At 40.7% G+C, this 26,522-nt stretch overlaps 1 protein-coding gene across 1 annotated transcript in view; it reads right to left on the bottom strand.

Annotated features, from left to right (window-relative positions):
* Positions 1-2,005: 2,005 nt before the first annotated feature.
* Capza1 (capping actin protein of muscle Z-line subunit alpha 1) overlaps positions 2,006-26,522 on the bottom strand; it is a 40,962-nt gene continuing 16,445 nt past the window's right edge. Inside the window, exons 2-10 of the mRNA XM_021157379.3 lie at positions 23,375-23,438; positions 21,108-21,159; positions 19,586-19,649; positions 18,571-18,777; positions 13,875-13,954; positions 13,247-13,325; positions 7,376-7,447; positions 4,322-4,384; positions 2,006-4,020 (exon numbers count right to left, since the gene is read on the bottom strand). Of these exons, the coding sequence (XP_021013038.1) occupies positions 3,880-4,020; positions 4,322-4,384; positions 7,376-7,447; positions 13,247-13,325; positions 13,875-13,954; positions 18,571-18,777; positions 19,586-19,649; positions 21,108-21,159; positions 23,375-23,438 (822 nt within the window). The 3' untranslated portion in view covers positions 2,006-3,879. The remainder of the gene's footprint in view (positions 4,021-4,321; positions 4,385-7,375; positions 7,448-13,246; positions 13,326-13,874; positions 13,955-18,570; positions 18,778-19,585; positions 19,650-21,107; positions 21,160-23,374; positions 23,439-26,522) is intronic.

The raw sequence follows: 26,522 nt of genomic DNA, 5'->3' as shown, positions 1-26,522 counted from the left end.
GGAGAATTTATCTCAACCACTATAAGACCACCCAGTTTTATTATGTATTTACTAACCTTTTCTTTCTTTGCTTTTCACAGGTGGTGGTTGGTGGTGGTGGTGGGAGGTTGTTCAAAAACAAGCTGATCATTCACACCTTATTAAGTCTAGCATTAAAATTTCACATTATAAAACAGATAAGGCACTAGAATTAGGCAACAGAGGGACAAATAGATTCAGATGACCAAGAAACAATGTTCAACACTGTCCCTAAAGCCCCAAATATGAGAGGCTTCACAGAAACTCCTGATCTGTCTTGGACTCCACGGGCTGGTTTTTATAGCATGATAAATGGATAAAACAGCTACTGACTCTGCTGAGAAGTCAGATTTCTCTGAGGACCTGGCAAGGTGTCGACCTCCTCTTGTTTATGCAAATAATCCAGAACTATACAAGCACAGCGGTCAGAAGACAACCTTTAGGAGTTGATTCTTTTCTTCAAACATGTCAGTCAAACTCAGGCCTGTGAGCTTGATGGCAGGCACCCTGACCTGCTAAGCCATTTTTACCACCTGGCCAGCTCCCAACCTACAACTTCAGATTCATTGTTTTTTAGTCTTGGAATAAGGAAATCAATAAAAGGCCAATAGAGGTAACTAGTTAAAGGCAAGCATGACACACAGTCCCTCCAAAAGCACTGAATCTCAGTTGGTGCTGGATGGTAGTAAATTGAGTAAATTCCCTGTTTTCGTTAAGAATCAAGATCACAAAGCCGGGCGTGGTGGCGCACGCCTTTAATCCCAGCACTCGGGAGGCAGAGGCAGGCGGATTTCTGAGTTCGAGGCCAGCCTGGTCTACAAAGTGAGTGCCAGGACAGCCAGGGCTACACAGAGAAACCCTGTCTCGAAAAACCAAAAAAAAAAAAAAAAAAAAGAATCAAGATCACAAGCCAACCAACCAACCCACCCTTCCCTTATCTGGTTATCAGTAGCTAAACTAGACTTGAAGGAAAGAAAAGAATTAAGGCTAAGCGAATGTGAACCGGCATCAAGGCTTAAGCTGCAGGAATCCTTCCAGTTTTACCTCCTGCCTAGTGATTACAGTCAGTCAGGCCTGGTCTTTCATAACCAGATTCTTTTCAACACTGGTGGAAATCCCAAACAAATCTTTTGAGCCACTGGTAGCTCTTGGGTGGAGTGGTAAAATTTAGAATTTTGTTGGGAGCATTTATTTTTATTTTTGGTTTTTCGAGACAAGGTTTGTTTGTGTAGCCCTAGCAGTCCTGAAACTCAATTTTAGAATAGGCTGGCTTTGAACTCAGGAATCAGCCCATTTCTTTGTCCCCAGTGCTGGAATTAAAGGTGTGTGCCATCATGCCCAGTCTCTCTAGTCTTTATTTTTAAAACCGTATTTGTGGATGTACATGTGTGACTGCTCAGAGGCTGCCCCTAGAGCTCCAGTTACATGTGGTGTGTCCCACCTGACATGGGTCATCTGCAAGAACAGCATTCACTCCTAACAGCTGAGTAATCTCTCTAGCTTCCCTCCAGCCCCAACCCCCACTTTTTCTTTTCTTGGAAATGGGGTCTCACACTGGAGTTTAGACTGCTCTGAAACTCACTATGTAGCCCTGTCTGGCTTCAAACTCACAGCAGTACTCCCGCCTCAGCCTAAGAGACTATTCACACTCAAAAAGGAGCCGTTCTTTACAAGTCTTTGCATATTTACTGAGTCTATACTAATCCAAAGTAGGATACAATTTCAGAAACCTTGAAGAATCTCAACAAATAGATTGATTATAGTTGAATATCTCACCTTGAGAACAAAGGTTGATAGAAGGACAGAAAGGACAGACACAATTTTAGAACAAAACAGGTGTATTTCTATTGGGCTACCTGGTACAGAAGACAGTGTGGCATGGATGGATAGTATGAATGACAAATAATACAAATATATTTTATTTGAAATAAACAAAAATGCTTACACAGCTTTTATTTGCAAACAAACTCCTGCTTGACTGTATTACTGAGCAAAAAAAAAAAAAAAAAAAAAAAGAAAGGAAAGCTGAAGCCAACAGCCTTCTGTTTTACCTTGTACTTGGGGACAGGTAGGAAGACACTACTTGGTTTTTAAAAAACTGACCTTCCCCTAAGGCCTGGTCATAGAAGTGTAAACAATGTAAATGAATCCACCGTTACCAGTTGTCATAGGTCACATCACATTACCTGTGTGTTCTGAGATCACACACACACACCTGCCAATATACCTGGGCAGGTAGCTCTATCACAGTTACACATGAGTTCTAGGCAGGTAGGATGATGTAAAAGATGAACTGGAATGACTTTATCCTCCTGTTTAGAAGGAAGCACTAGCACTCTGACATACAGACAGATGCTGCCTGGGAGCCGTCCTTTTCACCTTGGTTCATTCCAGCTTTGTGAGGGACACAGCTATTTATTCGTCTGCTTACAGAATAATCCTGCCAGACAGCATAAAGCAAAAATACCTATGATTCCTTCAATGTCTGTGTTTTCAAGTTTTATATTCTACTACATCGATAGTATGTCAGCAGTTCTCAACTATGAAAGAGTAATACTAGTGGGCAAAACTCTTCTAAAAATGCCAACATCTGTTGAGGCGTTTCTGCAGGTATTGCCACTGGCAGGAAAAGTGGACCCAGGATGGATAAGAATAAAAACTTGGTATAGCCAGACTTGGTCAGACTGGATCAAGACTTCTGGACTCTGATCCTATGTTTTAATTTTTCCACACATTTAAACACAGTAGAACTCTGGGGGAAAGTCTCTGTGTGACAACTCTTACAGCAAAGCTTCAGGGCCAGCTACATCTAAAGTCCCTTGCAAAGTAGTAAAGCACCTGTGACCTTTACAATAAACATGAACTCTATTGACTGAAAAACAGAACTTAGGACGAGGGCCCAGAGAGGAAGGATATGAATCGGCATAAGTTCTACTCACTGAGAGACAAAGGCTAGTATTAGGGCCTAAACAATGCTCAGAATATGGGGGTGGGGTGAGGTCCTTAACAGAAGAGCAGAGGATCACCAGGTTGTCTGAGCACACCACTCTAGTCATCAGGCACCATTCACCTCCTTCCACTGAAGGAAACAGACCCATGGGATTGACAACCCTGGTTTCCCAGTGCTTTCTCTAGGCTGTTCTTCCTACAGACATCCATGGTTACAACAGAACCAGATGGGAGGAGACAATGAGAAAATGAAAATAAGCAAACATTCATGTGCAGGGGATGTGGTTCAAGTCTTTGGATTTAAAATCAAGACCCTAGAGAAGCTGCTGCCATGGAATTTCCAGGAAACTTTCTTTGCCTCCTAACATAGACCCCAAAAGCCCCAATCCAAATGTCTGAAAACTACAATTGTGAGATGCTGTAAATGACCAAAGCAGTCGGACAGAGAAGGAGTGTGTTGTCCACTTAGCTCTTGGTAGCATAGCCTCTTCAGCAACTGGTGGATCACTAAAAGCCACTGAAGCACTGGAAGTGCTTTAAAGCACAGGGGTAAAAAGTACTCAGCAGATACTCTGTAAAACCAGTCATAGGACTGCATGGCTAGGAAATGTTCTAAACAGTAAGATGACTTCAGGAGATAGCTCTTCGACATTAAATGTAGCAGAATTAAAAAAAAAAAAAGATTTACAAGTAGGTATAGTGATAACAGAAAATTACAAAGCAAAGAACACACACAAAAGAATCAAGACAGTGCTGTAGGTTCAACAGTATTCCATGAGGCTAGAAGATCTGTTAACTTTGTTAACTAGCAAAATATCACTCTTGTTTGTTTATAAATCACTTATTCATCATATGACCACACCGTGTTGAATCCTTTTCTTTCCATGTACTGGAGACTCCTACCGATGGCCTTTAAGCATTCTGCATTTCTTTGCCAATCTTGTAACTGAGTATCTTGTTCCAGTCGATTTTGGTGCGGGTAACTGGAAGCTGCCGGCGCAAGGCCTTGAACGTGGTGTCTGACATGGTTTGGTAATTTTCACTAATTGCTGTCTGCAATAGATAATCGATGATGAGTTGCTTGAGCAGAAAGAGTTGTTTGTAAACAGGAAGGCAATCAGACACAGGACACAGGAAGACAGCATGGATGCTGAGCTCCTCTCCCATCCTGAAAGCAATCAAACCCATCTGTCCTCCTGAGACGGGGCTACAGTCTCATAACTGCAAACAGAATGCCACACTGCAGGGCTGTGAAGGCTCACACTTAGTGATATCCAACAGCCTATGCTTTTTGTTAAAGGACACAGAGGACTGAACAAAATATGTCTACAGAGAAATAACTTTCAAATCTTACCTGATACTCATTTTCTGCACTCTCTATGATTTTAATAAACTCCTTGGTAGTTTGGACTTCATTCTAGTAAAAGAAAAGAGGAGAGTAGTATTTTTAAAAATATGTAAGGAATGAAGACACTGAAAAGCCCACTCTATGAACTGACCCTTGTATAAGGGTCCTAGTTTATCCACTGCTCATATACACATTATCTCTTCAACCCTCTGTCAAGTGGGTCATCTTATCTGACAGATGAAAACCACAACTTTCTCAAGTGACCTGACCAAAATTATACAGATTTTAAATAATAAAGCATCTAGGGACTGGTGAAAAAGCTCAGTAGGTAAAGATGCTTGCCCTTAAGCTCAACAATCTGAATTTAACAACTGGAACCTATATATCAGTAGAAGAAAGCAGACTCTCATGGATTGACCTCTACACACATGGCATGTGTGTATCACCACTCTGAAATAAATTAAATAAATGCATCACCAATGGAATGAGAGAGAGAGTGAGAGATCCTAAACCAAGCACTTTCCCAGAAGCAGCACTTTTCTCTTTATTATATGCCCTCTAGATACAGTATCCTGTCTTGAAACTGTGTGTGTACAGTAGTGGGGATTAAACCCAGGACCTTATACATACTAGGCAAATGCTCTAGTACTGAGCTATAACCTCAGCCTAAACCGCTCCCCGCTCCCCATTTTGTCTTTTTTGACTCAAGGTTCCTTGTACTGCAATCTGATACCTACCTTGCTATATAACTAAGGATGACCTTAACTCCTGATCCTTCTATCCTTGTCTCTCAAATACTAGGATTACAGGTATACACCTTCACACTCAGTTTCTCAGCCCCCTTTTTAGGTTTAATTTTTAATTTATATGTATATGTGTATGTGTACATATGTCCTTAGGCCAAATGAAGGCTCTGGACCTCTAGAGCCAGAGTTACAATACAGGTTCTGGGAACTGAACTTCAATCCTCTGTAAGAGCCATCTCTCCCAATCCCGTATTCCCTCACAGGCCCTTTAAAAATGTTATAGTTTAAGACAGGATCTCATAAATTTATACAGGCTTGCCTCAAACTGCTATGCAGCTGAGGCAGGCCTTGAACTTTCTTTTTAAAAGACTTGATTTTTGAGTAGCATGGTTTTCATGTCAGGTATGACTATCACACCTGGTTTAGGTCTTGAAATCTTAGTCTCATATCCTGGGCTGGCCTCAAACTTGAATTCTAAGAGCTTTTCACTAAGCTGCTGAGGCTGACCTGTTCTACTGTAGTTCAGGCTGGTCTTATTGAATGTTTTGAGACAAGGTCTCCTATTGCCAAGGCTAGCCTTGAACTCTTGATACTCCTGTTTCTACTTCTCAAATGCTGGGATTACTGATCTGTTCGACCACACCTAGTTTCATTATTTTTAGTTAAATATTTTGACAGTGCTTAAGTTTTCATTTTAAAAATTATTTTATTAGAGACAGTATCTCACACCATGTCTACACTGGCCTCAAATGTGCAACAATCCTTCTGTCTTGCCCTACCGTGCTTGGCAATTTTATTTTTTACTAATGTAAATACTGATAAATATAATACATGAACAAAAGCTCTTTGGGTAATTAATTAAGGAAGTAATGACACCAAGAAAGGAAGAATTAAAGAACACCATCGATTTCTCCTTTCAGGGTGCAGAACACAGTACTTCTGCCTGAATACTAAATGTTTCCTATTTATATGAATAAAGTCTTACAGGATTCATTTGACAAACTGTTATCTCACCTTGCATTTCTGTCCTTGAGCAAATCTTACAATTAAGAAAGAAAAAGCAGGGCTCAGTGGATAAGAGCACTGATGGTGCTAGAGGTCCTGAGGTCAATTCTCAACAACCACATGATGGCTTACAACCATCTGTAATGGGACCTGATACCCTCTTCTGGTATGTCTGAAGACAGCTACAGTGTACTCATAAATATAAAATAATAAATAATTCTTAAAAGAAAGAGAGAGAGAGAGACAGACAGACAGACAGACAGACAGACAGACAAAGAATACATGTTTCAGTGGGGGGCGCTATGGGGGACTTTTGGGATAGCATTGGAAATGTAACTGAGGAAAATATGTAATAAAAATATTAAAAATTAAAAAAAAAAAGAATACATATTTCTCAGAGCAGGGCATGGTAGCATATACCAGAAATCTCAGAACTAAGGAGGTGGAGGCAGGAAGACAAGGAATCCGAGCTCATCCTTGGCTACGTATGACCTCATGCCATAAACAAACAAACAAATAAATAAAATAATTAAATAATAAATTAACATAGAGCTGGAGATACGTTCAGTTGGCAGAATGCTTGCCCATTACACATAAGGCCCTAGGTTCCACTCCCAGGACGGTACAAACTGGGCAGAGTAGGGAATACTTTTTTGTTTGTTTGTTATTTTGTTTTTTTCAGGACAGGGTTTCTCTGTGTAGCCCTGGCTGTCCTAGAACTCACTTTGTAGACCAGGCTGGCCTCGAACTCAGAGATCCGCCTGCCTCTGCTGGGATTAAAGGTGTGCGCCACCATGCCCGGCTGGGAATACTTTTAATCCCAGCAGTAGAGAGGTAAAAGCAGAAAGAATAGGGGTTAAGGTCATCAATGGCTACAAAACAAGTTCACAGACAACCCAGGATTTATAAAATACTGGTCCCCCCCCCAAAAAAAAACACAGAAAAGAAGGTTCTTTTAAGACATGACAACCACCTTTAGTCAAAGACTTTAAGATTTATTTATTATTATATGTAAGCCCACTGTAGCTGTCTTCAGACACTCCAGAAGAGGAAGTCAGATCTCATTATGGGTGTGGTTGTGAGCCACCATGTGGTTGCTGGGATTTGAACTCAGGACCTTTGGAAGATCAGTCAGAACTCTTACCCCCTGAGCCATCTCCCTAGCCCAGTCAAAGACTTTAAACCACGACAGACATTTGATAGTAAGAAGCACAAATAGAAACTGTGAAAATTTGCATCTTTTAATTGTCACATACAAAGCTAATTTTTTAGGAAAAGACAAGGCCAACATCCCCCATGGCATACTCACAGAAACAGTTACTGAGTCCTGCACATCTTTATGACTAACCAACTGAACATTGCCATCTTCATAATAATGAACCTGTGAGATAATATTTGAGAAGGGTTAGGCACAGTTTATACAGAAACATATTGCCGAGGGCACAATCCATGCCTGAGGCCATTTTCACTCTAAACAAACAATATGATCAATGACAACTCACAAGGGTAAGAAAATTCACTTAATAAATTTAAGAAATCTCTCATTAGCAGAGGCAAATGGAATAGTAAGCCTAGCAAATGTAAGCTTGTTCCACCGTGTGTACCGGGCTACACATACATACAAACACAACTAACATCCCGCTTCTTTTTCAGAGTCTTTTAAAAAGAATTACTTATTTATTTTTAAAGGTTTATTTATTTTATTATGTATATGAGTAAACTGTAGCTGTCTTCAGGCACACCAGAAGAGGGCATCAGATTCCACTGCAGATGGTTGTAAGCCACCATGTGGTTGCTGGGAATTTAACTCAGGTCCTCTGGAAGAGCAGTCAGTGCTCTTAACCACTGAGCCATCTCTCCAGCCCCTCAGATGGTCTTGATAGGTAGTTTTGGTTGGCCTAGAACTTGAGACAATCTTACACTGTCCCTTAAGTGACAAGATCCTACTCTAACAGTATCAAAATAATCAATATAAAAATCACTGAACAATAGTTTTTTTTTTTCTCTATGAAAACCAAGGACTCTTAATAGACAGACCCTAGTCCCTAACATCTGAGACATTTTTCCACCTGCATGATTATTAATATTGGCAAGTAAAGCTCACTGAGTTCAGGAAAAGCTTGAAGGTTAAAGAGAAGACCAAAAACTATAATATTTATTAGTAAATTATAAAAATAAGGAGATGGAGAGATAGCTCAGTGGTTAAGAACATTTGCTGTGGAGACCCCAGAGTCAATCCCTGGCCACCAGGAAACTACACAGCAACACAGTCACCAATATGTAAAGTGATGAGCCACAATCAAAAACAACTTTCAAGAGGCAGAGTACAAGCCATACCTAGGCTCAGGGATTTTGGTAAGTTACAAGGTACTAAACTATCTTAAAAGGACTACAAACTGGCCATACAGAACAGGATGAGGGAAGACATTTGTAAGTGGGAAACAAATAACAAGATTTTGAACATAGGAGTTCAAAATCAGCAGATAAGATGGAGAAGGTAGACTAGAAAGATAGCTCAGCAGTTAAGAGCACTGGCTCCTTTCCAGAGGCTCTGTGTTCAATTCCCAGTACCTACATGGCGGCTCCCAACTGTCTGTAACTCTAGTTATAGGGGATCTGACACCCTCACACAGATTTACAAGCATACAAAACACCAATGCACATAATAAATAAATAAATAAGAAAGAAAGAAAGAAAGAAAGAAAGAAAGAAAGAAAGAAAAAAAGAAAGAGAGAGAGAGAGAGAGAGAAGGCCAGCCAGAATGGAGGAAAACTGGCTTAGTTGAGGGAAGGACAAAGAGCTCACTGTATAAGTAGATGTTACTGCTACCACGTTGAAACTAGATGATAAGAGGAGCAAAGACCTTATAAGCCAAGTTAAGAATTCAAACTGTATTCTATTAGAGATGATGGGAAAATAGTTCAGATAGTGTCATTTTCTTCACCTAGTGCTATGGTGTCCTTCCAAAATTCAGCAAGAGAATCAAGAGGTAAAAAGCATATCACTTGGGGTGGGAAGCTCTGAGAGTTCAACGCTTCTTCCTACTTTCAGTTTGTTCTTTCTGCTTTTTGTCTGAGGTTGAGAATGTGATCTCTAAGTTTCCTGCCCCAGCCGAGCCACTTGCTGCCATGCCTCTGTGCCATGATTGACTGTTACTCCACTGGAACCATAAACAAATTAAATTTTCTTTTGTAAATTGCCTATGGGCATGGTGGTGTACTGTGTCAACAAAACAGCAACTAATACAAGTGAGAACAATAAACTTGCTATTTATAAATCACCAACCAGAGTGTTGTTGTACTACACTGTTGACTATGTGAATCAGTCTACATAGTCTTTAGTAAATGTGTGTCAAACTGCTTATTTCTTCTTCAAGCCCACCATTGTTGCCTCTGCTCCCTTAGTAGACCTGCAGCTGAAGATCAACAATGATGTCTTTTCTTGTCTAGCCCTAGAGATCAAACATAGAGCTTCACACATGCTAAGCAAACACTTTGCCACTGACCTACTATGCAAGCCAAGACATATGTTTAGAGCTGAAACAGAAGAGGCAGGTACAGTGGTAGTATGTAAGCAGCTGGAGCAAGAGGGCTGCTGCCAATGTGGACTATACAATAGATTCTAGGCCTGCATCAGCTACAGGTGAAAGCCTACCTCAAAAACAAAAACAAAACAACGCCCCCCCAAAACCCAAATCCACAACAACACAAGAATATGTGACTAGTTCGAACTTCTGTCACAGTCCTTTTTATTTTTAATTTCTTTTGAGAAAGTCTCACTTTATACCTCCTGCCTCAGCTTCTGAATAGCTGGGAATATAGGTTTGAGCTTCAATGATCTGTTATGTTTCTTAAGAACTACAATATGGAAAAAATAGAAGATAAGGGCAGTAAGCCTCACTGTTAGGAACTCAAATAAAAATCTGAAAAACATCAGTTTGATGAGTTCATATAGCAATGATGCAGCTTTAGAAATTCAACTTGGGGCTGGTGAGATGGCTCAGTGGGTAAGAGCACCCGACTGCTCTTCCAAAGGTCCAGAGTTCAAATCCCAGCAACCACATGGTGGCTCACAACCATCCGTAACGAGATCTGACTCCCTCTTCTGGAGTGTCTGAAGACAGCTACAGTGTACTTACATATAATAAATAAATAAATCTTTAAAAAAAAAAAATCTTTAAAAAAAAAAAAAGAAATTCAACTTGATGCTGGAGAGATGGCTCAGTGGTTAAGAGCACTGACCACTGACTGCTCATCTGAAGGTCCCGAGTTCAAATCCCAGCAACCACAACCATCTGTAATGAGGTTGGATGCCCTCTTCTGGGGTGTCTTAAGACAGTTACAGTGTACTCACATATATAATAAATAAATAAAATTAAAAAAAAAAAAAGAAATTCAACTTGAACTCTACTTGCTCTAGAGAAGAACCACCTTCAACATCCAGTTACCAATGAAACAAAACCAAACCATAACAAAGGCCTGTTGACTGATACAAACTTCGGTGTGCCTGCTTTAATTTAAGTCTTCAGAAATTGTTACTTATCAGAATCACCCTTTTGCCAAAGGATAGCAAATCTGCCAATGGGAAATATAAAGGGTAAATATCTAAGTAAATTTTCCAAATAATATTCAATATATATGACTTTTTATTTTAATTAAATCATGTATTGAGTGTATGTGTGTGTTCATGTGTGGAGATCAGAGGACGACCTGCAGGAGTCGTGTCTCCTTTCCACCATGTGGGACTGGGTATTAAACTCAGCCATCAGACTTGAGAACAAATGCTTTTATCTGCTGAACCGTCTTGCTAACTCTCATTCTTACTATTGAAAGTCAAGTACATGACAGGCCCAGCCCCAGATTGGGTATATGTGACACTGTCTTAAAATTAGAAAGAGAAACAAGCCATGTGGTGTACAGGCTGCAATCTCAGCATTTTGGAAGTGAAGGTATTTTGGAGGATAAGGTATTCAAGGTTAATAATTGTTCTAGGTCAAAAGATGCTGTCTAAAACCAACCAAGACAAACCAGTATCACACACAGACCAAAAGAACCCCAGAACTCAGGACTGGGAAGTGCTTACTGTAGAGAGCTTTTTCAGCATTCATCCCAAACAGAACAAAAAGTTCTAGGTTCTTGGCGTTGTGGCCAAGGCCTATCTATATACCAGGATGAGGCAGCAGGATCAGTTCAAGGTTACCTTACGATATGTGAGAGCAAGTTCAAGGGTAGCCTGGGCTATAGGAGACACTGTCTCAAAAAGAAAACAAACAAAAAGCAAGTATAAACAAAGAGTCACTAGGCCTTTTTATACATCTTGTCAGGAACTGTCACTCTGTGCATTGGAGAAGAAAAAGAACTAGAATCTTTCTGTTTGAAAGAGAAATATTTAGATAAATGTATAACAATTTGCCAAATTAAAGCCGATGCCACAATTATAAGAGGTCAGGAGTGTTAGGCCACACTGTGTATTTAATTATCAAAACCCGTAAGATAGTTTTGCTATTTTTGCTTGGGCTCTCCATGAAGTAGTAGTCCCCAGTAGAAGGATTTGAGGGGAAGTAAGTAGCTTATTTGCAAGGTAATCTTAGGGAAGGAAGTTTTGTAAGAGCACTGCTCAGTTGGATACAGCTGTGTAGACAAAGCAAAACATGCCCAGTCAGGGAACAGGCTACCTGCCATATTTATCTACGAGCTTTTAGATCTCACTGAAGGCTACGCTCAGGGCAAAGATTCAGCATTTCTCCCCCGTCCCCCTTAGCTGGGTCTGTCCTGAGGCCAGGATGGTAAAAAAGGAGAAAGTAATGTTCACGCAGCAAAGATGACTGTTGCCAGCACTGCATGCATGCAATGGGCTTTAGTTTACTCCTCTTTTGGTGCCAGGCTCGGATTCTGGGCTTACACATGTTACTTCAGCCTTCTACCACTGGGCTGTGTCCCTGGTCCCCAGAGATGCTTTTGATTAAATCAGACTTTGAAAATGTGAATCTTGCAATTCTTTCTTTCTTTTTTTTTTTTTTTAATTAAAGGCATCACAATACAACACAGGCATGATTAGATACTAAACATTTAATTTATCAGAAATATTTAGTCTGACTCAGTCAGTTAGGCTCAAAATAAAGCACCTGAATTAAGAGTGTTAAATCTCTTCAAAGATACCAGGAGACTTCAACTGCGACAGACAGCAAGTGAGCCAGCAGCCACCATTCAGCTGCCTGTCCTGACGTGAGCAGCAAGAATCTCCTTCACCTGACTACTGATATCCCACGAGATGGCACCACATCTAATATCGTCTAGAATTCCTCTGCTTTAGTTTAATTTTAATTTAAAACTTTTCTATCAAAACAAAACACCACAAAAAACCTCCAACCAATCAACCAAAACCCCAAAGCAAAATCCAACAAAAAAACTCTTAAAAAACAAAGAAAACAAAACAAAACAAAAGCTGGGGGTGGGGGGAGGGGGACAGTGGTGGCGCCCACCTTTAATCCCAGCACTTGGGAGGCAGAGGCAGGCGGATTTCTCAGGCCAGCCTGGTCTACAGAGTGAGTTCCAGGACAGCCAGGGCTACACAGAGAAACCCTATCTGGAAAACAACAACAACAACAACAATAAACAAACAAACAAAACCTCTTAAAAAACAAACAAGCAAGCAAACAAACCCACGTGATCTCTCTACATAGCCCTGAATGTCCTAGAACTCACTATTTAGACCACACTGGCCTCAAACTCACTGGGAGCCACAGGTATGCCACCCCTCCTGTTGGGACTAAAGGTGTGCATCACCACACCTGGCATCCACCTCCCAACTACTTAATACTCACTTATTCTTTCTTAAAACCAACTTGATTATTCCTCAAAGACCCTGTTATCCTTGAAGGAACAAAAGTAATCCTGTAGCATTCCTCCGTCATCAGCCCAGAAAGTTCTTTCAGTGAACTCCTGGGAAGGAGGAGGCTTCTACTTCTGTTCACTGCCGCTGACCTCTTCTGCATCAGTATACAGTTACGCCCTCTTCTCCCTCCTCTCTGTGTGGGGCTTGGAGAAAACCTGGAGCCTTGCTCATGGTAAGGAAGTGTTCTACTAGTCTTTATTTCTAACACCAGAACAAAGAGCAAATGGCACCTCTATTTTAACACATGACATTTTAAACAGCATCTATAAATACACTGGACTCTTACCTGAATCTTGAGTACTCCAACCACCTGGGCTGAAGGTGGTGTGATAGTGAACTTCCACTCTGATCTCCAGCGACCATTCCTATCAAAACACACAGAATACGATACCGCACAATTAGCAGCAGCACAGCAAAGAGGTGACCAGACACAGATGTTTGCAATAGTGTTGGTGGAAGATAGACTTGATGTGACAACGTCAAGATCATCACTACATAAAAGAAAGATCCAGGTGGCTGATCATAAACAAGCCTTTCCTAAGTATGTGGAGTCTATTTCTCCTTTGCCCCTCTGAAGTAGAGGCTCATCTCCTATCAGGGGAGACCACTTGGGAACACCATACTGTACAATCAGCCCAAGGAATGGATAAGAGACCCAAAGAGACCTAAGACTCCCAGCTGCATGCTGTGTAAATCACATGTTCTTCTCACTTGGTATGACAAAAGGGTACAATTACAAAAGGCTTAGAAATGGAAGGAATCTAAACAATGTCTAAGTCCTTCATTTTACAGATGGAGAACTAAAGTCTCTAAATAAATAATCTATCCCAAGTTAGTTTTAAAACAAAACCCCAGTCACTGGTTTCTTTACAATATAAATTAGGTAAGAATACAAGAGAACATCTATTTCTTACCAGAAGTTCTTTGGTTGAAACTGGTGGCTTTCAATACATGCAATGATGGTCTGTTGCCCATCTATAGTTTTAGCGTAAACCTATTGTTGGGGAGAAAACAGACATGAAAAACATATTTACTCTATAAGAAACTCTTCTTAGTTTTAGCAGTGCACTAAATAGAAACCCTTGAAGGGCGCTAAGTGCCAGAGGCTATCAGGCTCCTAACACAAGGCCTTGCTGGGATGTGAGCACAAAGCAGCAACAGAGTTCCAATGACTCCCAGGAGGCTACAGCTTCTGTCTTATAATCATACTATAAGTGAAATACCAGGTAGGCTGGGCCTTACAAAACATGCACAAGTCTGACAAGGACTGAAGCTAAGAACAATTCAACAGCTCAGGCAGGAAAACAAGGATGTGCTAACTATCTGCCAATTGGTCCTGCCATGTTAGTGGAGTTGGGTGAGATCTACTAGTGGGAGACAAAAAAAGAAAAAAGTAGGCCATGTGTTAAATAGCAGGTATAAAGAATGGACTGTATTCTATTTTCAAGAGACAATAAAACAGGGCCAGAACTGTTAATTTTGGTAATGCTGGTACAGAGGCTAAATGGAAAAAAAGCTAGAGGTCAGTAGGAGGCTACAAATTAACCTCGGCAAAAGTTTAGGGCACCGTGAATGAGAATGGAAAGGAGGGATATTATGCAGAATGCAAAAAAGTTGTGCTGTCTAGTTTTATGTCAACTTGACACAAGCTAAAGTCATTTGCGAGGAAGGAGCCACAACACAAAATGCTTCCAAAAATAAGTCTGCAGGCAAGCCTTTGGAACATTTTCTTAATTAGAATTCAATAATTCTTTTTTTTTTTTTTTTTTTTTTTTTTTTTGGTTTTTCGAGACAGGGTTTTTCTGTGTAGCCCTGGATGTCCTGGAACTCACTCTGTAAACCAGGCTGGCCTCAGAAATCCACCTGCCTCTGCCTCCCAAGTGCTGGGATTAAAGGCGTGCACCACCACTGCCCTCAATAATTCTTAATTGATGGGGGAGGGCCCAGCCTATGGTGGGTGGTAGTCTTGGAGTCTATAAGAAAGCCAGGAGGAGCAAGCCAGTAAGCAGCACTCTCCATGTCTCTGTATCAGCTCCTGCCTCCAGGATCCTGCCCTGTGAGAGTCCCTTCGACTTCCTTTAATAACAGACTGTGATGTAGAAGCATAAATAAATCAAACAAAACCTTTCCCGATAACCTTAGTCATGGAGTTTCGTCATAGCAGTGGTAACCATACCTAAGACAGAAGTCTGGCTGTATGTCATAATCCAAGGGTAAAGGGAGAAAGAAGTCAAAGCATTTCTACACCTGAATGATGTGGACCAACATGGCGCCATCAGCAGATTGGGAAACCCAGATGAGAACTCTAACTAGCACTCAGAAGTACTAATTCTCAGGGTAGAAGAAGATGGGATGGGCATGAAAATGCAATTACCAAAGAAAGCAAAGAAAACAAATGGTGCTGTAGAGTCTCAAATACATTTGTAGTGTATTTTCCCTTTGATGGTCTCATTCTGTAGCCCAGCCTGGCAATCCTCCAGCCTCCACACTATAAGTGCTGAGATTCTAGGTGTGAGTCTCATGCTTAGGCTTTGCCTAAACTAACTGCACTATAAACTCTGTCGCTTTCATTGTCTTGGTTTTCTTTTGAGACAGTGCCTTATATTCTGTTCCTCACCCTGGCCTGGAACTCACTATGTAGGCTAAACTGGAGCTCAAACCTACACCAATCCTCTTTCTTCAAGCTACAAACTGCTGGAATTACAGCCATGAGCCCTGACATCTGATTAGACAGAGAAATACAACTTTGGAGAGTGCCTAAATTCACAATGTGGGGGTGCTGACAGAGCAACCTAGACAAAAGATTATTTATAGAAGCAGGTGGCTGGGCTTAGTGTGAAATACCATATAGAAATTAAGGACCCAGAAGACAATGCTGGCTCATTATTTGTATGGAGTGGCAAAGACAGTGAAAAGTCAAAAGTTCAGACTTGCACTACTAATGAATAAATACACTAGCAGGGAAAAATGTCTTTGATTTCCTGGTGGGACACAGGTGTAGACCTAGGGGAAGGAGAAAGGAGAGAAGAGGAAGAAACAAGAGGTACAAAGAGGAGTTTAAAGAAACAGAAGTAATTTACAGGAATTCATGTGATTGATACAGCTTCACTTCCCTTTAAAGGTGATAGAGAGAAGTATTTCTAATTCCAGCATGGTGGTACATCCTTTTAATCCTAGCACCTGGGAAATAGAGACAGGAAGATGGAAGGAAGCCAACATGAGACTGTTTTAAAATCAAATACAAGAGCTTATGCCTAAGTAATAGGGAATACACCAGAATAGAAAATAAAGTACACAAAGCCACTCTGAAGATAGAGGGCAGTATAAAACCAAGAAGGATCCTTCTGCCTCAGATGCAAGTATAATAGAAAGAGAGGGGGGTGGGATAGGGGGCTTGCAGAGGGGAAACGGGAAAGGGGGTTACCATTTGTAATGTAAACAAATAAAATAACCAAAAAAAAAAAAAAAGTATAATGGAAGGAAGAATAAGGTTTCTAAGTATGGAAAAACAAGAATAAAATTTCAGTCAGTCTCAATTCTAATTAGATGTAAGAGGTTAGATGCTCATCTGTTAATAGAAAATGTCTGGAACATGTTGTACAGAAACGTGACACAGAGTAAGAGAAAATTAGAGGTTTCTAAGGATGCTAAGGATGGAGGTTACTAGGATACGGTAGGCTGCACTGGGGCAATTCTATCACTGTCTGTAGCTCATGTAACTAAAAAGAAAAAAAGGTCTCAATAGGATTCTTAGGTACTGAGCTCTCAGGCAGAGTGGTACAAGCCTTTAATCCCAGCCCTCAGGAGGCAGAGGCAGGTAAGATCTCTGAGTTCCATCCCAGTTAAAGCTGCATAGTAAGGCCCCGTCGCAAAAAGAAACAAATAAAAATGTGGATAAACTTTGAATTGAAATAATGGTAAATTGAAAGTGTCTTTAGATTGGCCAGCTGATTTCCAAGAGAGAATGTATTGTCTCCTTTCCCGAAAAATGTTTGAAAAGGAAATCTGTACTTAGCTACAATGATGTGTTTCCTCTATTATTAGAAAAGATAAAACATGTAAGAATAATGGCACCTTTCACTTATGTATAGATTACATTGTGCCAGACACGGTCCTAACATCTTTCATTAACTTACTGAATCCTCACAATAACACTGTTTTATTATATAAATGAGGAAACTGAAGCACAGAGATGCTAGGTAATTTATACCTAAGGCCACACAACTAGTTAAGTGACTGGTTTATGATTTAAACCACTCAAGAATTCATAGTGATCTTAACTAGCTATATCCCTATTATATTTGTCTTCACTACAGGTTTAAAAGTCTAACTAGTAACTATGTCCTGTATATTTGAAGACTGCTTAGAGTAGACTGTACACAGACACACAGACACACAGGTCAGGTGTGGTGAATGAAGCCTGAAATACCAGTACACAGTATATAGTCTTAGGAAGGAGAATCATCTCAAGTTCAAGGCCAGACTAGGTTATAGCCTGAGGCCCCATCTAAACCAACCAACCAACCAACCAACCAACCAACCAGGGGGAAAGTTAATATGTTCCAAGTTTCTATACTCAACTTGGTTATACCACAAGGTATATTTCAAAACATCATGTTATACATCCTATAAAGATATAATTTTATTTATTAACTACAAAGTTAAAAATGCAGGCAGGCCTGGTACAAGTCTGGGTTCCCAGCATCTTGGGGCTTCTTAGAAAGACTAAAGAGTCATTGTCAACCTAGACTACAGAATAAGTTTCAAGGAGAGCTTGGGCAACTTAGTGATCCTGTTTCAAACTATAATGACAATCGGGGATACAGCTAAGTGACAGAATATTTGCCTAGCACGTGCCAGTATCTAGGTTCTGTCTTTATTAAAAACAAAAACAAACCCACAAACAAACAACACCAAAAAACAACACCAAAAAGCTAAAACCCCAGTAAAGCTAAGCATGATACAATCAACTATAAATCCCACCGCCCACCCCGCACTCTTAGTAGATGCCTCATAGTCCAGGCTACACTTTTGTAGAGTAGACAACGGCCTTGAACTCCTGATGCCCCTGCCCCTCTCCAAATGTTTTAAGATTACAAGTATATCATCAAACCTGGCTTTAATAACTTTTTGATGGGTAGAGGTGATTTATTGTGAGTAAATAAGAGAAATATAAAATGTAATACATGGATATTTTAAAGTGTTCTGCACTGAGATTTTAAAAACAAATTTTCCAGGGCTGGAGAAACTGCTCAGTAATTAGGAGCATATACTACTTTAGCAGAGAACTGGATTTAAACCCCGGAATCCATGTCAGGCGGCTTAAACAGCTGTAAGTGCATTTTCAGGGATCACATGTCTCTAACCTCCAGGGGCACCTGGGCTTACATGCAAACCCTCCCTCCACTCATTCTTAATTAAAAAACAATAAAAACAAATCTTTAAAAAAGAAATTTCAAAAATTTAGAAATTATTTAAGGAATAAAATAAGGAGATGACAATAACCAAGAGAAAAGAAGTAAAGTCTGGTGGGGTAAAGGGTCAAAGGGTAAGGTAAGTGTAAGACAAGTAACTTTAAACGGTTCTCCGAGGAACGGGCAGATACTTAACAGTACAGAAGCCGTTGGAATAATGATCTTTCACATAGGCTCTCAGAGCACTGTCACACGAGTCCCTCCAAGACTTCAAGCCTCCATCCACATCCTCCGGCTGCGGGTCACTTGCTTCTTTCCGTAAATGATCAAACTTAAAGGAAATTTTGTTTCTTGGATCTAAAAATCTGCTGTTACCAAGGTCACCATGCTCTGTAATTAAGACCTTCCAGAGAAGAATTACAAATATAAGTAGTTCTATAAAAAAAGACAATTCTTATCATGTTTTGCAAAAAGAAATAATAAATATCCTAAGAAAATTAACTTTTAATTTCTTTTCCACATTGACTTTTAAACCATGTATCATTTTTATTCTCATAAAAATAAAACAATGTTTTCTTTCTCCCAACAATACCCTTTATATCTTGATTTCTATCTAATGTATTATCCATGTATATATATTTCTACTAGCACACCAACTCTCATGTATTCATTTTTACATATTTTATGAGACTTTTCAGGGCTATTGTATTATTGTGAGCACTTAAGTAATACAACTACATGGTCCAAAAATGTACTAAATGAAATCCTTTTCTCGTTCCTATCTCCTAAGTAGCAGATTCCTTGAGTAACTTAGGCTAATCCTAAATTAATGTCTCTGCTATTTTTGTTAGACTTCCTCTGCACTGCTCTGGAACCTACATGTCAAGTCAATGGCACTCTTTTTTCCTATGGGGTGGTGGTGGTGGGGAACCCACCTAATATTACCGGAAAGAAGATTTTTTTTTTTTTGGTTTTTCGAGACAGGGTTTCTCTGTGTAGCCCTGGCTGTCCTCGAACTCAGAAATTCGCCTGCCTTTGCCTCCCAAGTGCTGGGATTAAAGGCATGCGCCACCATGCCCGGCTAAGAATTTTTAAATATGTAGACTATTTTAAAAATCAAAGACATAAATATATTAACAGCCAATTTACTATCTGCTCTGGCTTTTACATCTTTACTACCCGGCACAGACCATGGAACAGGCAGTCATTACCTGGTCATCGTAGCCTTCTATCTTCACAGGTGTGAACTGATCCATGTTATACTGGGCAAATGCACTAGTTAAAAAAAGAATTGAAAAAGTAAATAGTATCTCCACTTTCCCAGCTGCTTTAATGCAAACACTTTGAAACCATCCTTAACGCTTCTTTCTCTGACACTTCATCTCCAACCCAACAGTTCTGAGAGAAGTACAACCAGAATCTCTCTCCCCAGGTTCACCACTTCTACTCTGAACTATTATTGCCTTGCCTCAATTCAGGCTCTGCCCACTTACAAAGTTATAGAATACATAGCTGGTAACTATTCTAAACCCTAAGTCTTTCCACATCATTCTCTATTTAACTTAACAATGTCATCTCATTCAAAATGAACCTCACTCTTGAATGTGACATTTAACATCCTACTTATACTAGAAGTGCTAGGCACTATCAGGGAATGGTACTGTGGTTAGAACCACTGGCTCCAAAATACAAAAAAGAAAGTAAATCCTAGGCCGATCTAATGTATTATCTTTACCCAGCTATAATAAAGCCTCCTTCAGCTTATACAGGAAGTAATAAAGATGGCGAGCATCACTGAAACAGCCATGTCCTAGGCACCAACAAGAGTCTGGTCAAGAGCATTTCATTACAGAAGTAAAAGTGAACTTTTCTTCCTCTCTTTCTTTTTTCTCCCCTTTCTCTAGACCAGGCTTCTCTGTGCAACCTTGGTTGTCCTGGAACTCACTCTGTAGACCAGGCTGGCCTCAAACTCAGAGATCCATCTGCCTCTGCCTCTGCCTCTCTAGTGCTGAGATTAAAGGTGTGCGCCACCACTGCCCAGATAAAAGAGAATTTTTTATCCCCATAAAAAACTTAAATAGTTGGGCTCAGGAAAAAACAAAACAAAACAAACTTCTTTAATACGTAGGTTCTTTAAGAAATCTGCAAGAGTTTGAACACACTCACACACACACACACACACACACACACACACACACACTCACATACACACAGAGCTTTAGTGTCTGTGGGTGTAATTAAAGCAGCCAAAGCATCTGAACTCTGTATTGGCATAACCATTCCTAACTGGAAATCAGGACATTTGAGTTAGAGCAGCATTTTTCATGTGTGTGTGTGTATGTAATGACCCTTTCACAGGAGATGCATGTCCTTGGGGCTATATCTTGTCCCAAGTTCTGCCTGTCTGTTTGCCATTAGGCAAGAAATCTGTCACATGTTTGTGACATTATGAATCAATATGGCTATGGACTAAACACTGTTGACCATGGAGTAACAAACAAACAAACAAACAAGCAAACAAGCACATTCTTTTAAGAGTCTATTCCCTCAAATACATGGTCATAGCTGTAACAGAAAACCAGAGACTAACTGCTTTCTGTTACTGTCACCAGCTTACCCACTGTTAGAGAGGGATGAACTGGGACCGCTGGTCTGCAGTGCTGAGCCACTGAGTACCTTGCCCGGGCTGGCTGAGCTCTCTGACACCCACCCGTGGATTTAGGAGGTACTTACTGTGCTGCCCCTTCCCTGAGGAGATTGTCATTGTTAAGCAGTAGCCGGACATCTGAGGAGGAAAGCATTGGAGTACTGAGTACAGAACAAACGCAAGACATTTTAGCCCATTTCTAGAATATGTTTTTAAAATTCAGGGCTTGCAAGATGAATCTTCAGCTATAATCTATGTGTAGAAACTCTAAACATAGTACTGAGTAATGGACAGTAATGTTCATAGGTTCCTACAGAATTGTCTGCTATAGTAACCCAACAAAAATTCTTAAGGAAGTTATTCATCTCTCTTTCCTGCTCCCCTTTCACTCCTTCTTAACAGGATCTCAAACTCAGGTTGGCTTGAAATTCCTTCATGTAGCAGCTACAAATGACCTTGATCACCATGCCCAGTTTATGTCATGGCAGGGACTAAATCTAGGGGTTCCTGTATGCTTTGTAGGCCCTCTACCAACTGAGCTACATTAGGGCATTTTTCTTAATTTGTCTGAGACAAGAGTCTCTGACCTGGCCTCAGACTTACTTTGTAGCTAAGGCTAAGACAACTCTCTTTTTTTTTTTTTTTCCCTTTCTTTTGTTTCAGGTTTCTCTTTCTTGGCTGTCCTGGAACTTGCTGTCTGGCCTAGGCTATGATGGAACTCACAGAGATCCACCTGCTTCTGCCTCCTGAGTACTGGGATTAAAGACGTGCTACCATGCCAAGCAGGGCTTTGAGTTTTCGATCCTCCTGCTTCCACCTCCCAAGTACGCTTGGGATTATAGGTATACACCACCAGACCTGGCATAGATAAACCATCTGAAAACCAAGATCTCTTTTTTTAGTTTTGAGACCAGGTTTCACTATGCAGTCTAGGTTTCCCTGAATTTGTAATCCTCCTGTCCCAGCACCCCAAGTGCTGGGATCACCACACCTACCCAAATATTATACGGAATAGATGATAAAGGTCAGTCTGTACATTTACTGATTTACTAAATTTACTGGCTTTTTCTGATTTTTGTTTTTTAAACAAAGGTTCATTCTATACCCTTGGCTGGTCTGAATGAGAGTAATCCTCCTGCTTCAGCCTCCTGGGTGCTGAGATTACAGGCATGGGCCACCATTTCTGTGTGAATCTGAATTTGTTTGTTTTGTTTTCTGAGACAGAGTTTCTTTATGTAGCCTGGGATGTCCTGGAACTCTGTAAACCAGGCTGGCCTCAAAGCCAGAGATCTGCCTGCCTTTGCCTCTCAAGCACTAGTATTAAAGATGTGTATCATCTGAACTTAATAAACTTCAGATACAATCTGAAGTTCAGCCACAATAGTCCTGGGAAATGTTCTGTGTATAGGACTTGAGGAAAGGCAGTGAAAATTGAAGCTTTTATCTTTCATGATAAAACTAAAAGGTACAGGAAGAATAAAAAAGTAATAAATTTGAAAAGTCAATTTATTGTCATTCCTTTAAAATATAAAGCTATATTAAATCTCTAGTCACTTCTTTTTTTTTTTTTTTTTTTGGTTTTTTGAGACAGGGTTTCCCTGTATAGTCCTGGTTGTCCTGGAACTCACTCTGTAGACCAGGCTGGCCTTGAACTCAGAAATCCGCCTGCCTCTGCTTCCTAAGTGCTGGGATTAAAGGTGTGTGCCACCACTGCCCGACTTCTATTCACTTTATTTTAGTTTTGAGACAACCTTTCGTCCAGGTTGTACTGGAGCTTGCAGCAATCTCCCTTCTTCAGTACCTCCAGGGCTATCCCAGGGTTGGAACTGTAGCTGTGAGCCACAAGACAGCTATCTGAAGTCTTTGCTTATCTGAGAGCAATCTCCTAGTTGATGGGTTAGGCAAAGCTAAGTATTTGACCTAAACCTAGAACTGAATCTTAACTTTCACATTCAGCTGCTGAGTTGCCTTAAACAAATGATTTCAATGACTCTGAATGCTGATTTCTTTAGCAAAGGTTATAACAGGTAACAATCAGTAAAGAGTAAGCACTCACTGCTAGCTGTGTTGGTGCATGCCTATGCTCTAGCACTCAAAGAGTTCAAGTCTAGCTGGGGCCTCAAAAGACCAAAATTTTAAAAGAGAAGAGCTGGTGAGCTACCTCGGAGCTTGCTGCTAGGCTTGAGGACCTATGCTCAGTTCTAAGGACCCATGTGGGAGAAGAAAGAACTGAGTCTCACAAGTTGCCCCCCTCTCCTAAATAAATGAAATAAAAATTTAAAAAGAAAAAAGGGAGAAAGCTAAATAGTGGCAGTGATTAAGGAGTACTCACTCAATATTAATCTTTACTTACCATTGAATACTTCATTAAACTCCCCCGGGGGTGCATGGGTGATGAATTTAGCGGCTATGCGGACCTAAAGAAAAATAAAATTTATAGTAAGTGTACTGTGAAGAGAAACATGCAGCTGTTTATTACAGTTGAGCATCATCTAATCCTAGCACTGAAAAGACAAGTGGATCTTGAGTTTAAGGTCAGCCTGGGCATATAGCAGGACTGTATCTACGTCCACCCCACAAAGAGGAGGCCAACAAGACAAATAATTTTTTAAAAAAGATTTTTGAAAATTTATTTTATACATGAGTACACTGTCACTGTCTTCAGACACACCAGAAGAGGGCACCAGATCCCATTACAGATGGCTGTGAGCTACCATGAGGTTGCTGGGAATTGAACTCTGGAAGAGCAGTCAATGCTCTCAACCCCTGAGCCATTTCTCATCCCCAAGACAATTAATTTTAAAAAGTAACATGTAAATGCAAATAACAAACCATTACAATGGTTTATCTTAAAATTTCCCCCCTTCATTTCTATTTTATTTGTACATGCAGTGCCCAGGTGCCCAGAGGCCAGAACAGGATGTCATTTCTCCTGGAAGTGAAGTTATACAGCAGTGAGCTGCCACGTGGGTGCTGGGAATCAAATCCCAGTCCTCTAGTCATGCAGCCAGTGCTCTTGACCAGAGCCATCTTTCCAACACCATTGTTTGTTTGAAAGACTTAATTATTTTTACTTATGTGTGTGCCCCTGTATTGTGCTGGTATCCAGAGGCCAGAAGCAGGCATCTAATCTTTGGAACTGGAGTTACGGGCAACTGTAAGTCACCCATAACCAGAAATCCATTTCTGAACCGCTGCAAGAGCAGCAAAGACTCTTCCCTGCTGAGCCATCTCTACAGCCTTTTGTTCTTTTTAACATGATCTCATGTAGCTCAGGCTAGCTCAAACTTACTATATAACTGCTCTTGCCTACAATTCCCTCTACAAGAATTATTGCACAGTCAGTTTTATGTGGTGCTGGGATATAACTCAAGGCTTTCTGCACACTAGTCAAACAATCTATCACCTGAGCTACATTCCCTGCGTACAATATCTCTTGAAAAAAAATATTTAAACTTTACTGTTTAGAAGCCTTTATATTTTTCCACAAAACATTTTTATCAATTATAAATTATACAATTTATCTTATAATTACAATTATATCTTATAATGCATGTTATCAGTCATTTTGAATTAAAAATAACATTTACTTTTAAATGTGTGCATTTTATGTACAACAAGTGTGCAGGAGGCTGTTGGTCTGCGTTCTGCCTGCCTCAGGGCATGGCCACTTGGGAGGCAAAACTTGGGGAGTTGGATTGCAGTCCACAGGCCCAGGACTGGGGTGGGGGAGGGTGTGTGGTGTGTGTGTGTGTAAGTGCATCCCAAATTCCCTGATATCTAGGTGTCTCTGAGTCACAAGGAGTTGGGAGCAGGGTCCGGTGTGTGGGCTGGGGATGGTGTCTAACCTTGGTCTGGGTGGGGGTGGGGGTGGGGGTTGGAGGAAGCTCCAGCTTAGGTCAGTGGTGATTGTCTTTAGCTTGGCTGTGGTTCTGGCTGGAAGCACAAAGAGGCCTTCTGCAGACCCCCTTTATGCTCCCCATGGCGATTCTTTATGAAAAAGACAGCCCAAGGCTCTAAACTGTTTATCTGATTGTTCATCATGGAAAATGGATGCATAGCTTATTACTGTACCAACTTCTCAGGGTGGACCTAAGATTAAATGCCTGTTGCAGGGAGGAATGTCTGGGAAGGAAAGTTTATTGGCTAAACCCTCAGGGACTCTAGGTACCTCATTAGCACGGATACTCTGCTCTGGGCCTACTTGACCACAGGTCATGTTTCCTTATGTGGGGAGTGTGGCATGTATGTGTTCCAGGCCAGGAATCTGGTAGGGAACAGGGTGTACCCAAGTCTCTGAGTTTCTGGTTCTCATAACTGCTCTACCTTACCAAGCTTCCTGGCATGGTTCACAGGAGGCTGAGGCGGCCAGAAGATGGCAACAGATCTCACAGGTGGGTCTCTTGAGTTTGAGGCCAGCTTGGTCTACCCTGTGAAACCTAGTCTCGGAACCATTCCACCTCCCAAAAAACAGCAAAGTCATATGATCCTCCCAATTTTACTGGAAAAAAGATGACAAAACTCAACTTTTAGTTCCTAAAAATCAACAAATTAGTAGATTTTGGAAGTGTTAGAATAAGTTTTTAGAATTCTAAAACAAACCACATAATGAAATCAAGCATTATCAGCAATTTTAAAGGCAGTACAAAGTTGACCCCAGCCACTTGTACTATTCAACTGTGCATTAGAGGCACAAAGCACTTGTGGAGACACTTTCTTCTACTGCACATCGTGATGGCCTTGCTTTGTGCTCTATGTAGTCATTCTCCAAGTGTTAGGATCTACCCGGCATCTCATTTTTCCTTATATATTTAACCTTTCATTAAAAACCTCTAACCTTTGGGCAGTTCCAATTTTTAGTTTACTAAAATATTCTCCAGCTGTGCCCAGTTTGATGTTCAGATAATTATTTTGACTATTCCAAGTTTTCACTTTCCCTTTCCTGATTTTAGTGATTTCCTTTTACATATATACAACTGTCTCTATGAAGACAGATACCAGCTATTCCTGTCCATTTCATCTATAGCCCGTCTCTAGTTCTTTCAAGGGCAAGGCTAGGTAGGCTTGCTGCTTCTGATCAGGTTATAAACACTTTCCCTTCTTTTTTTAAACTGCCCTAAAGACAAGGTTTTTCTACACAGCCTGGCTTTCCTGAATTCACTTTGTAGATCAAGCTGGCCTCAAACTCAGAGATCCACCTGCCTGTGCATCCCAGTGGTTTTATGTGCTACCACGCCCTACATGAGTGATGTAAGGGCAGCAGGCTACCTGTTTTGGAGGTGGGGTGGGGCGAAGGCGAAGGGGTTGAGACAGGACCTCATATAGTGGTACAGTCCGGCCTCAAACTCAGTATGTAGCTCAGACTGGCCTTGAACTCCTACTTCAGCCACACGAGTTCTGGGATTACAGGTATGAGACACTATGAAACACTATTCTCAGTGTTCATTCTCACTGCTATATTCTGAGAATAAATTCTGATTTTGCCAATAGCTCAGTCTAAC

This window comes from Mus caroli, unplaced genomic scaffold (genome assembly GCF_978045245.1).
Source record: "Mus caroli unplaced genomic scaffold, Mus_caroli_1 scaffold_3, whole genome shotgun sequence".
NCBI lineage: Eukaryota > Metazoa > Chordata > Mammalia > Rodentia > Muridae > Mus > Mus caroli.
The sequence above is the reverse complement of the archived record's forward strand: the minus strand, read 5'-3'. Positions and strand labels throughout refer to the sequence as shown.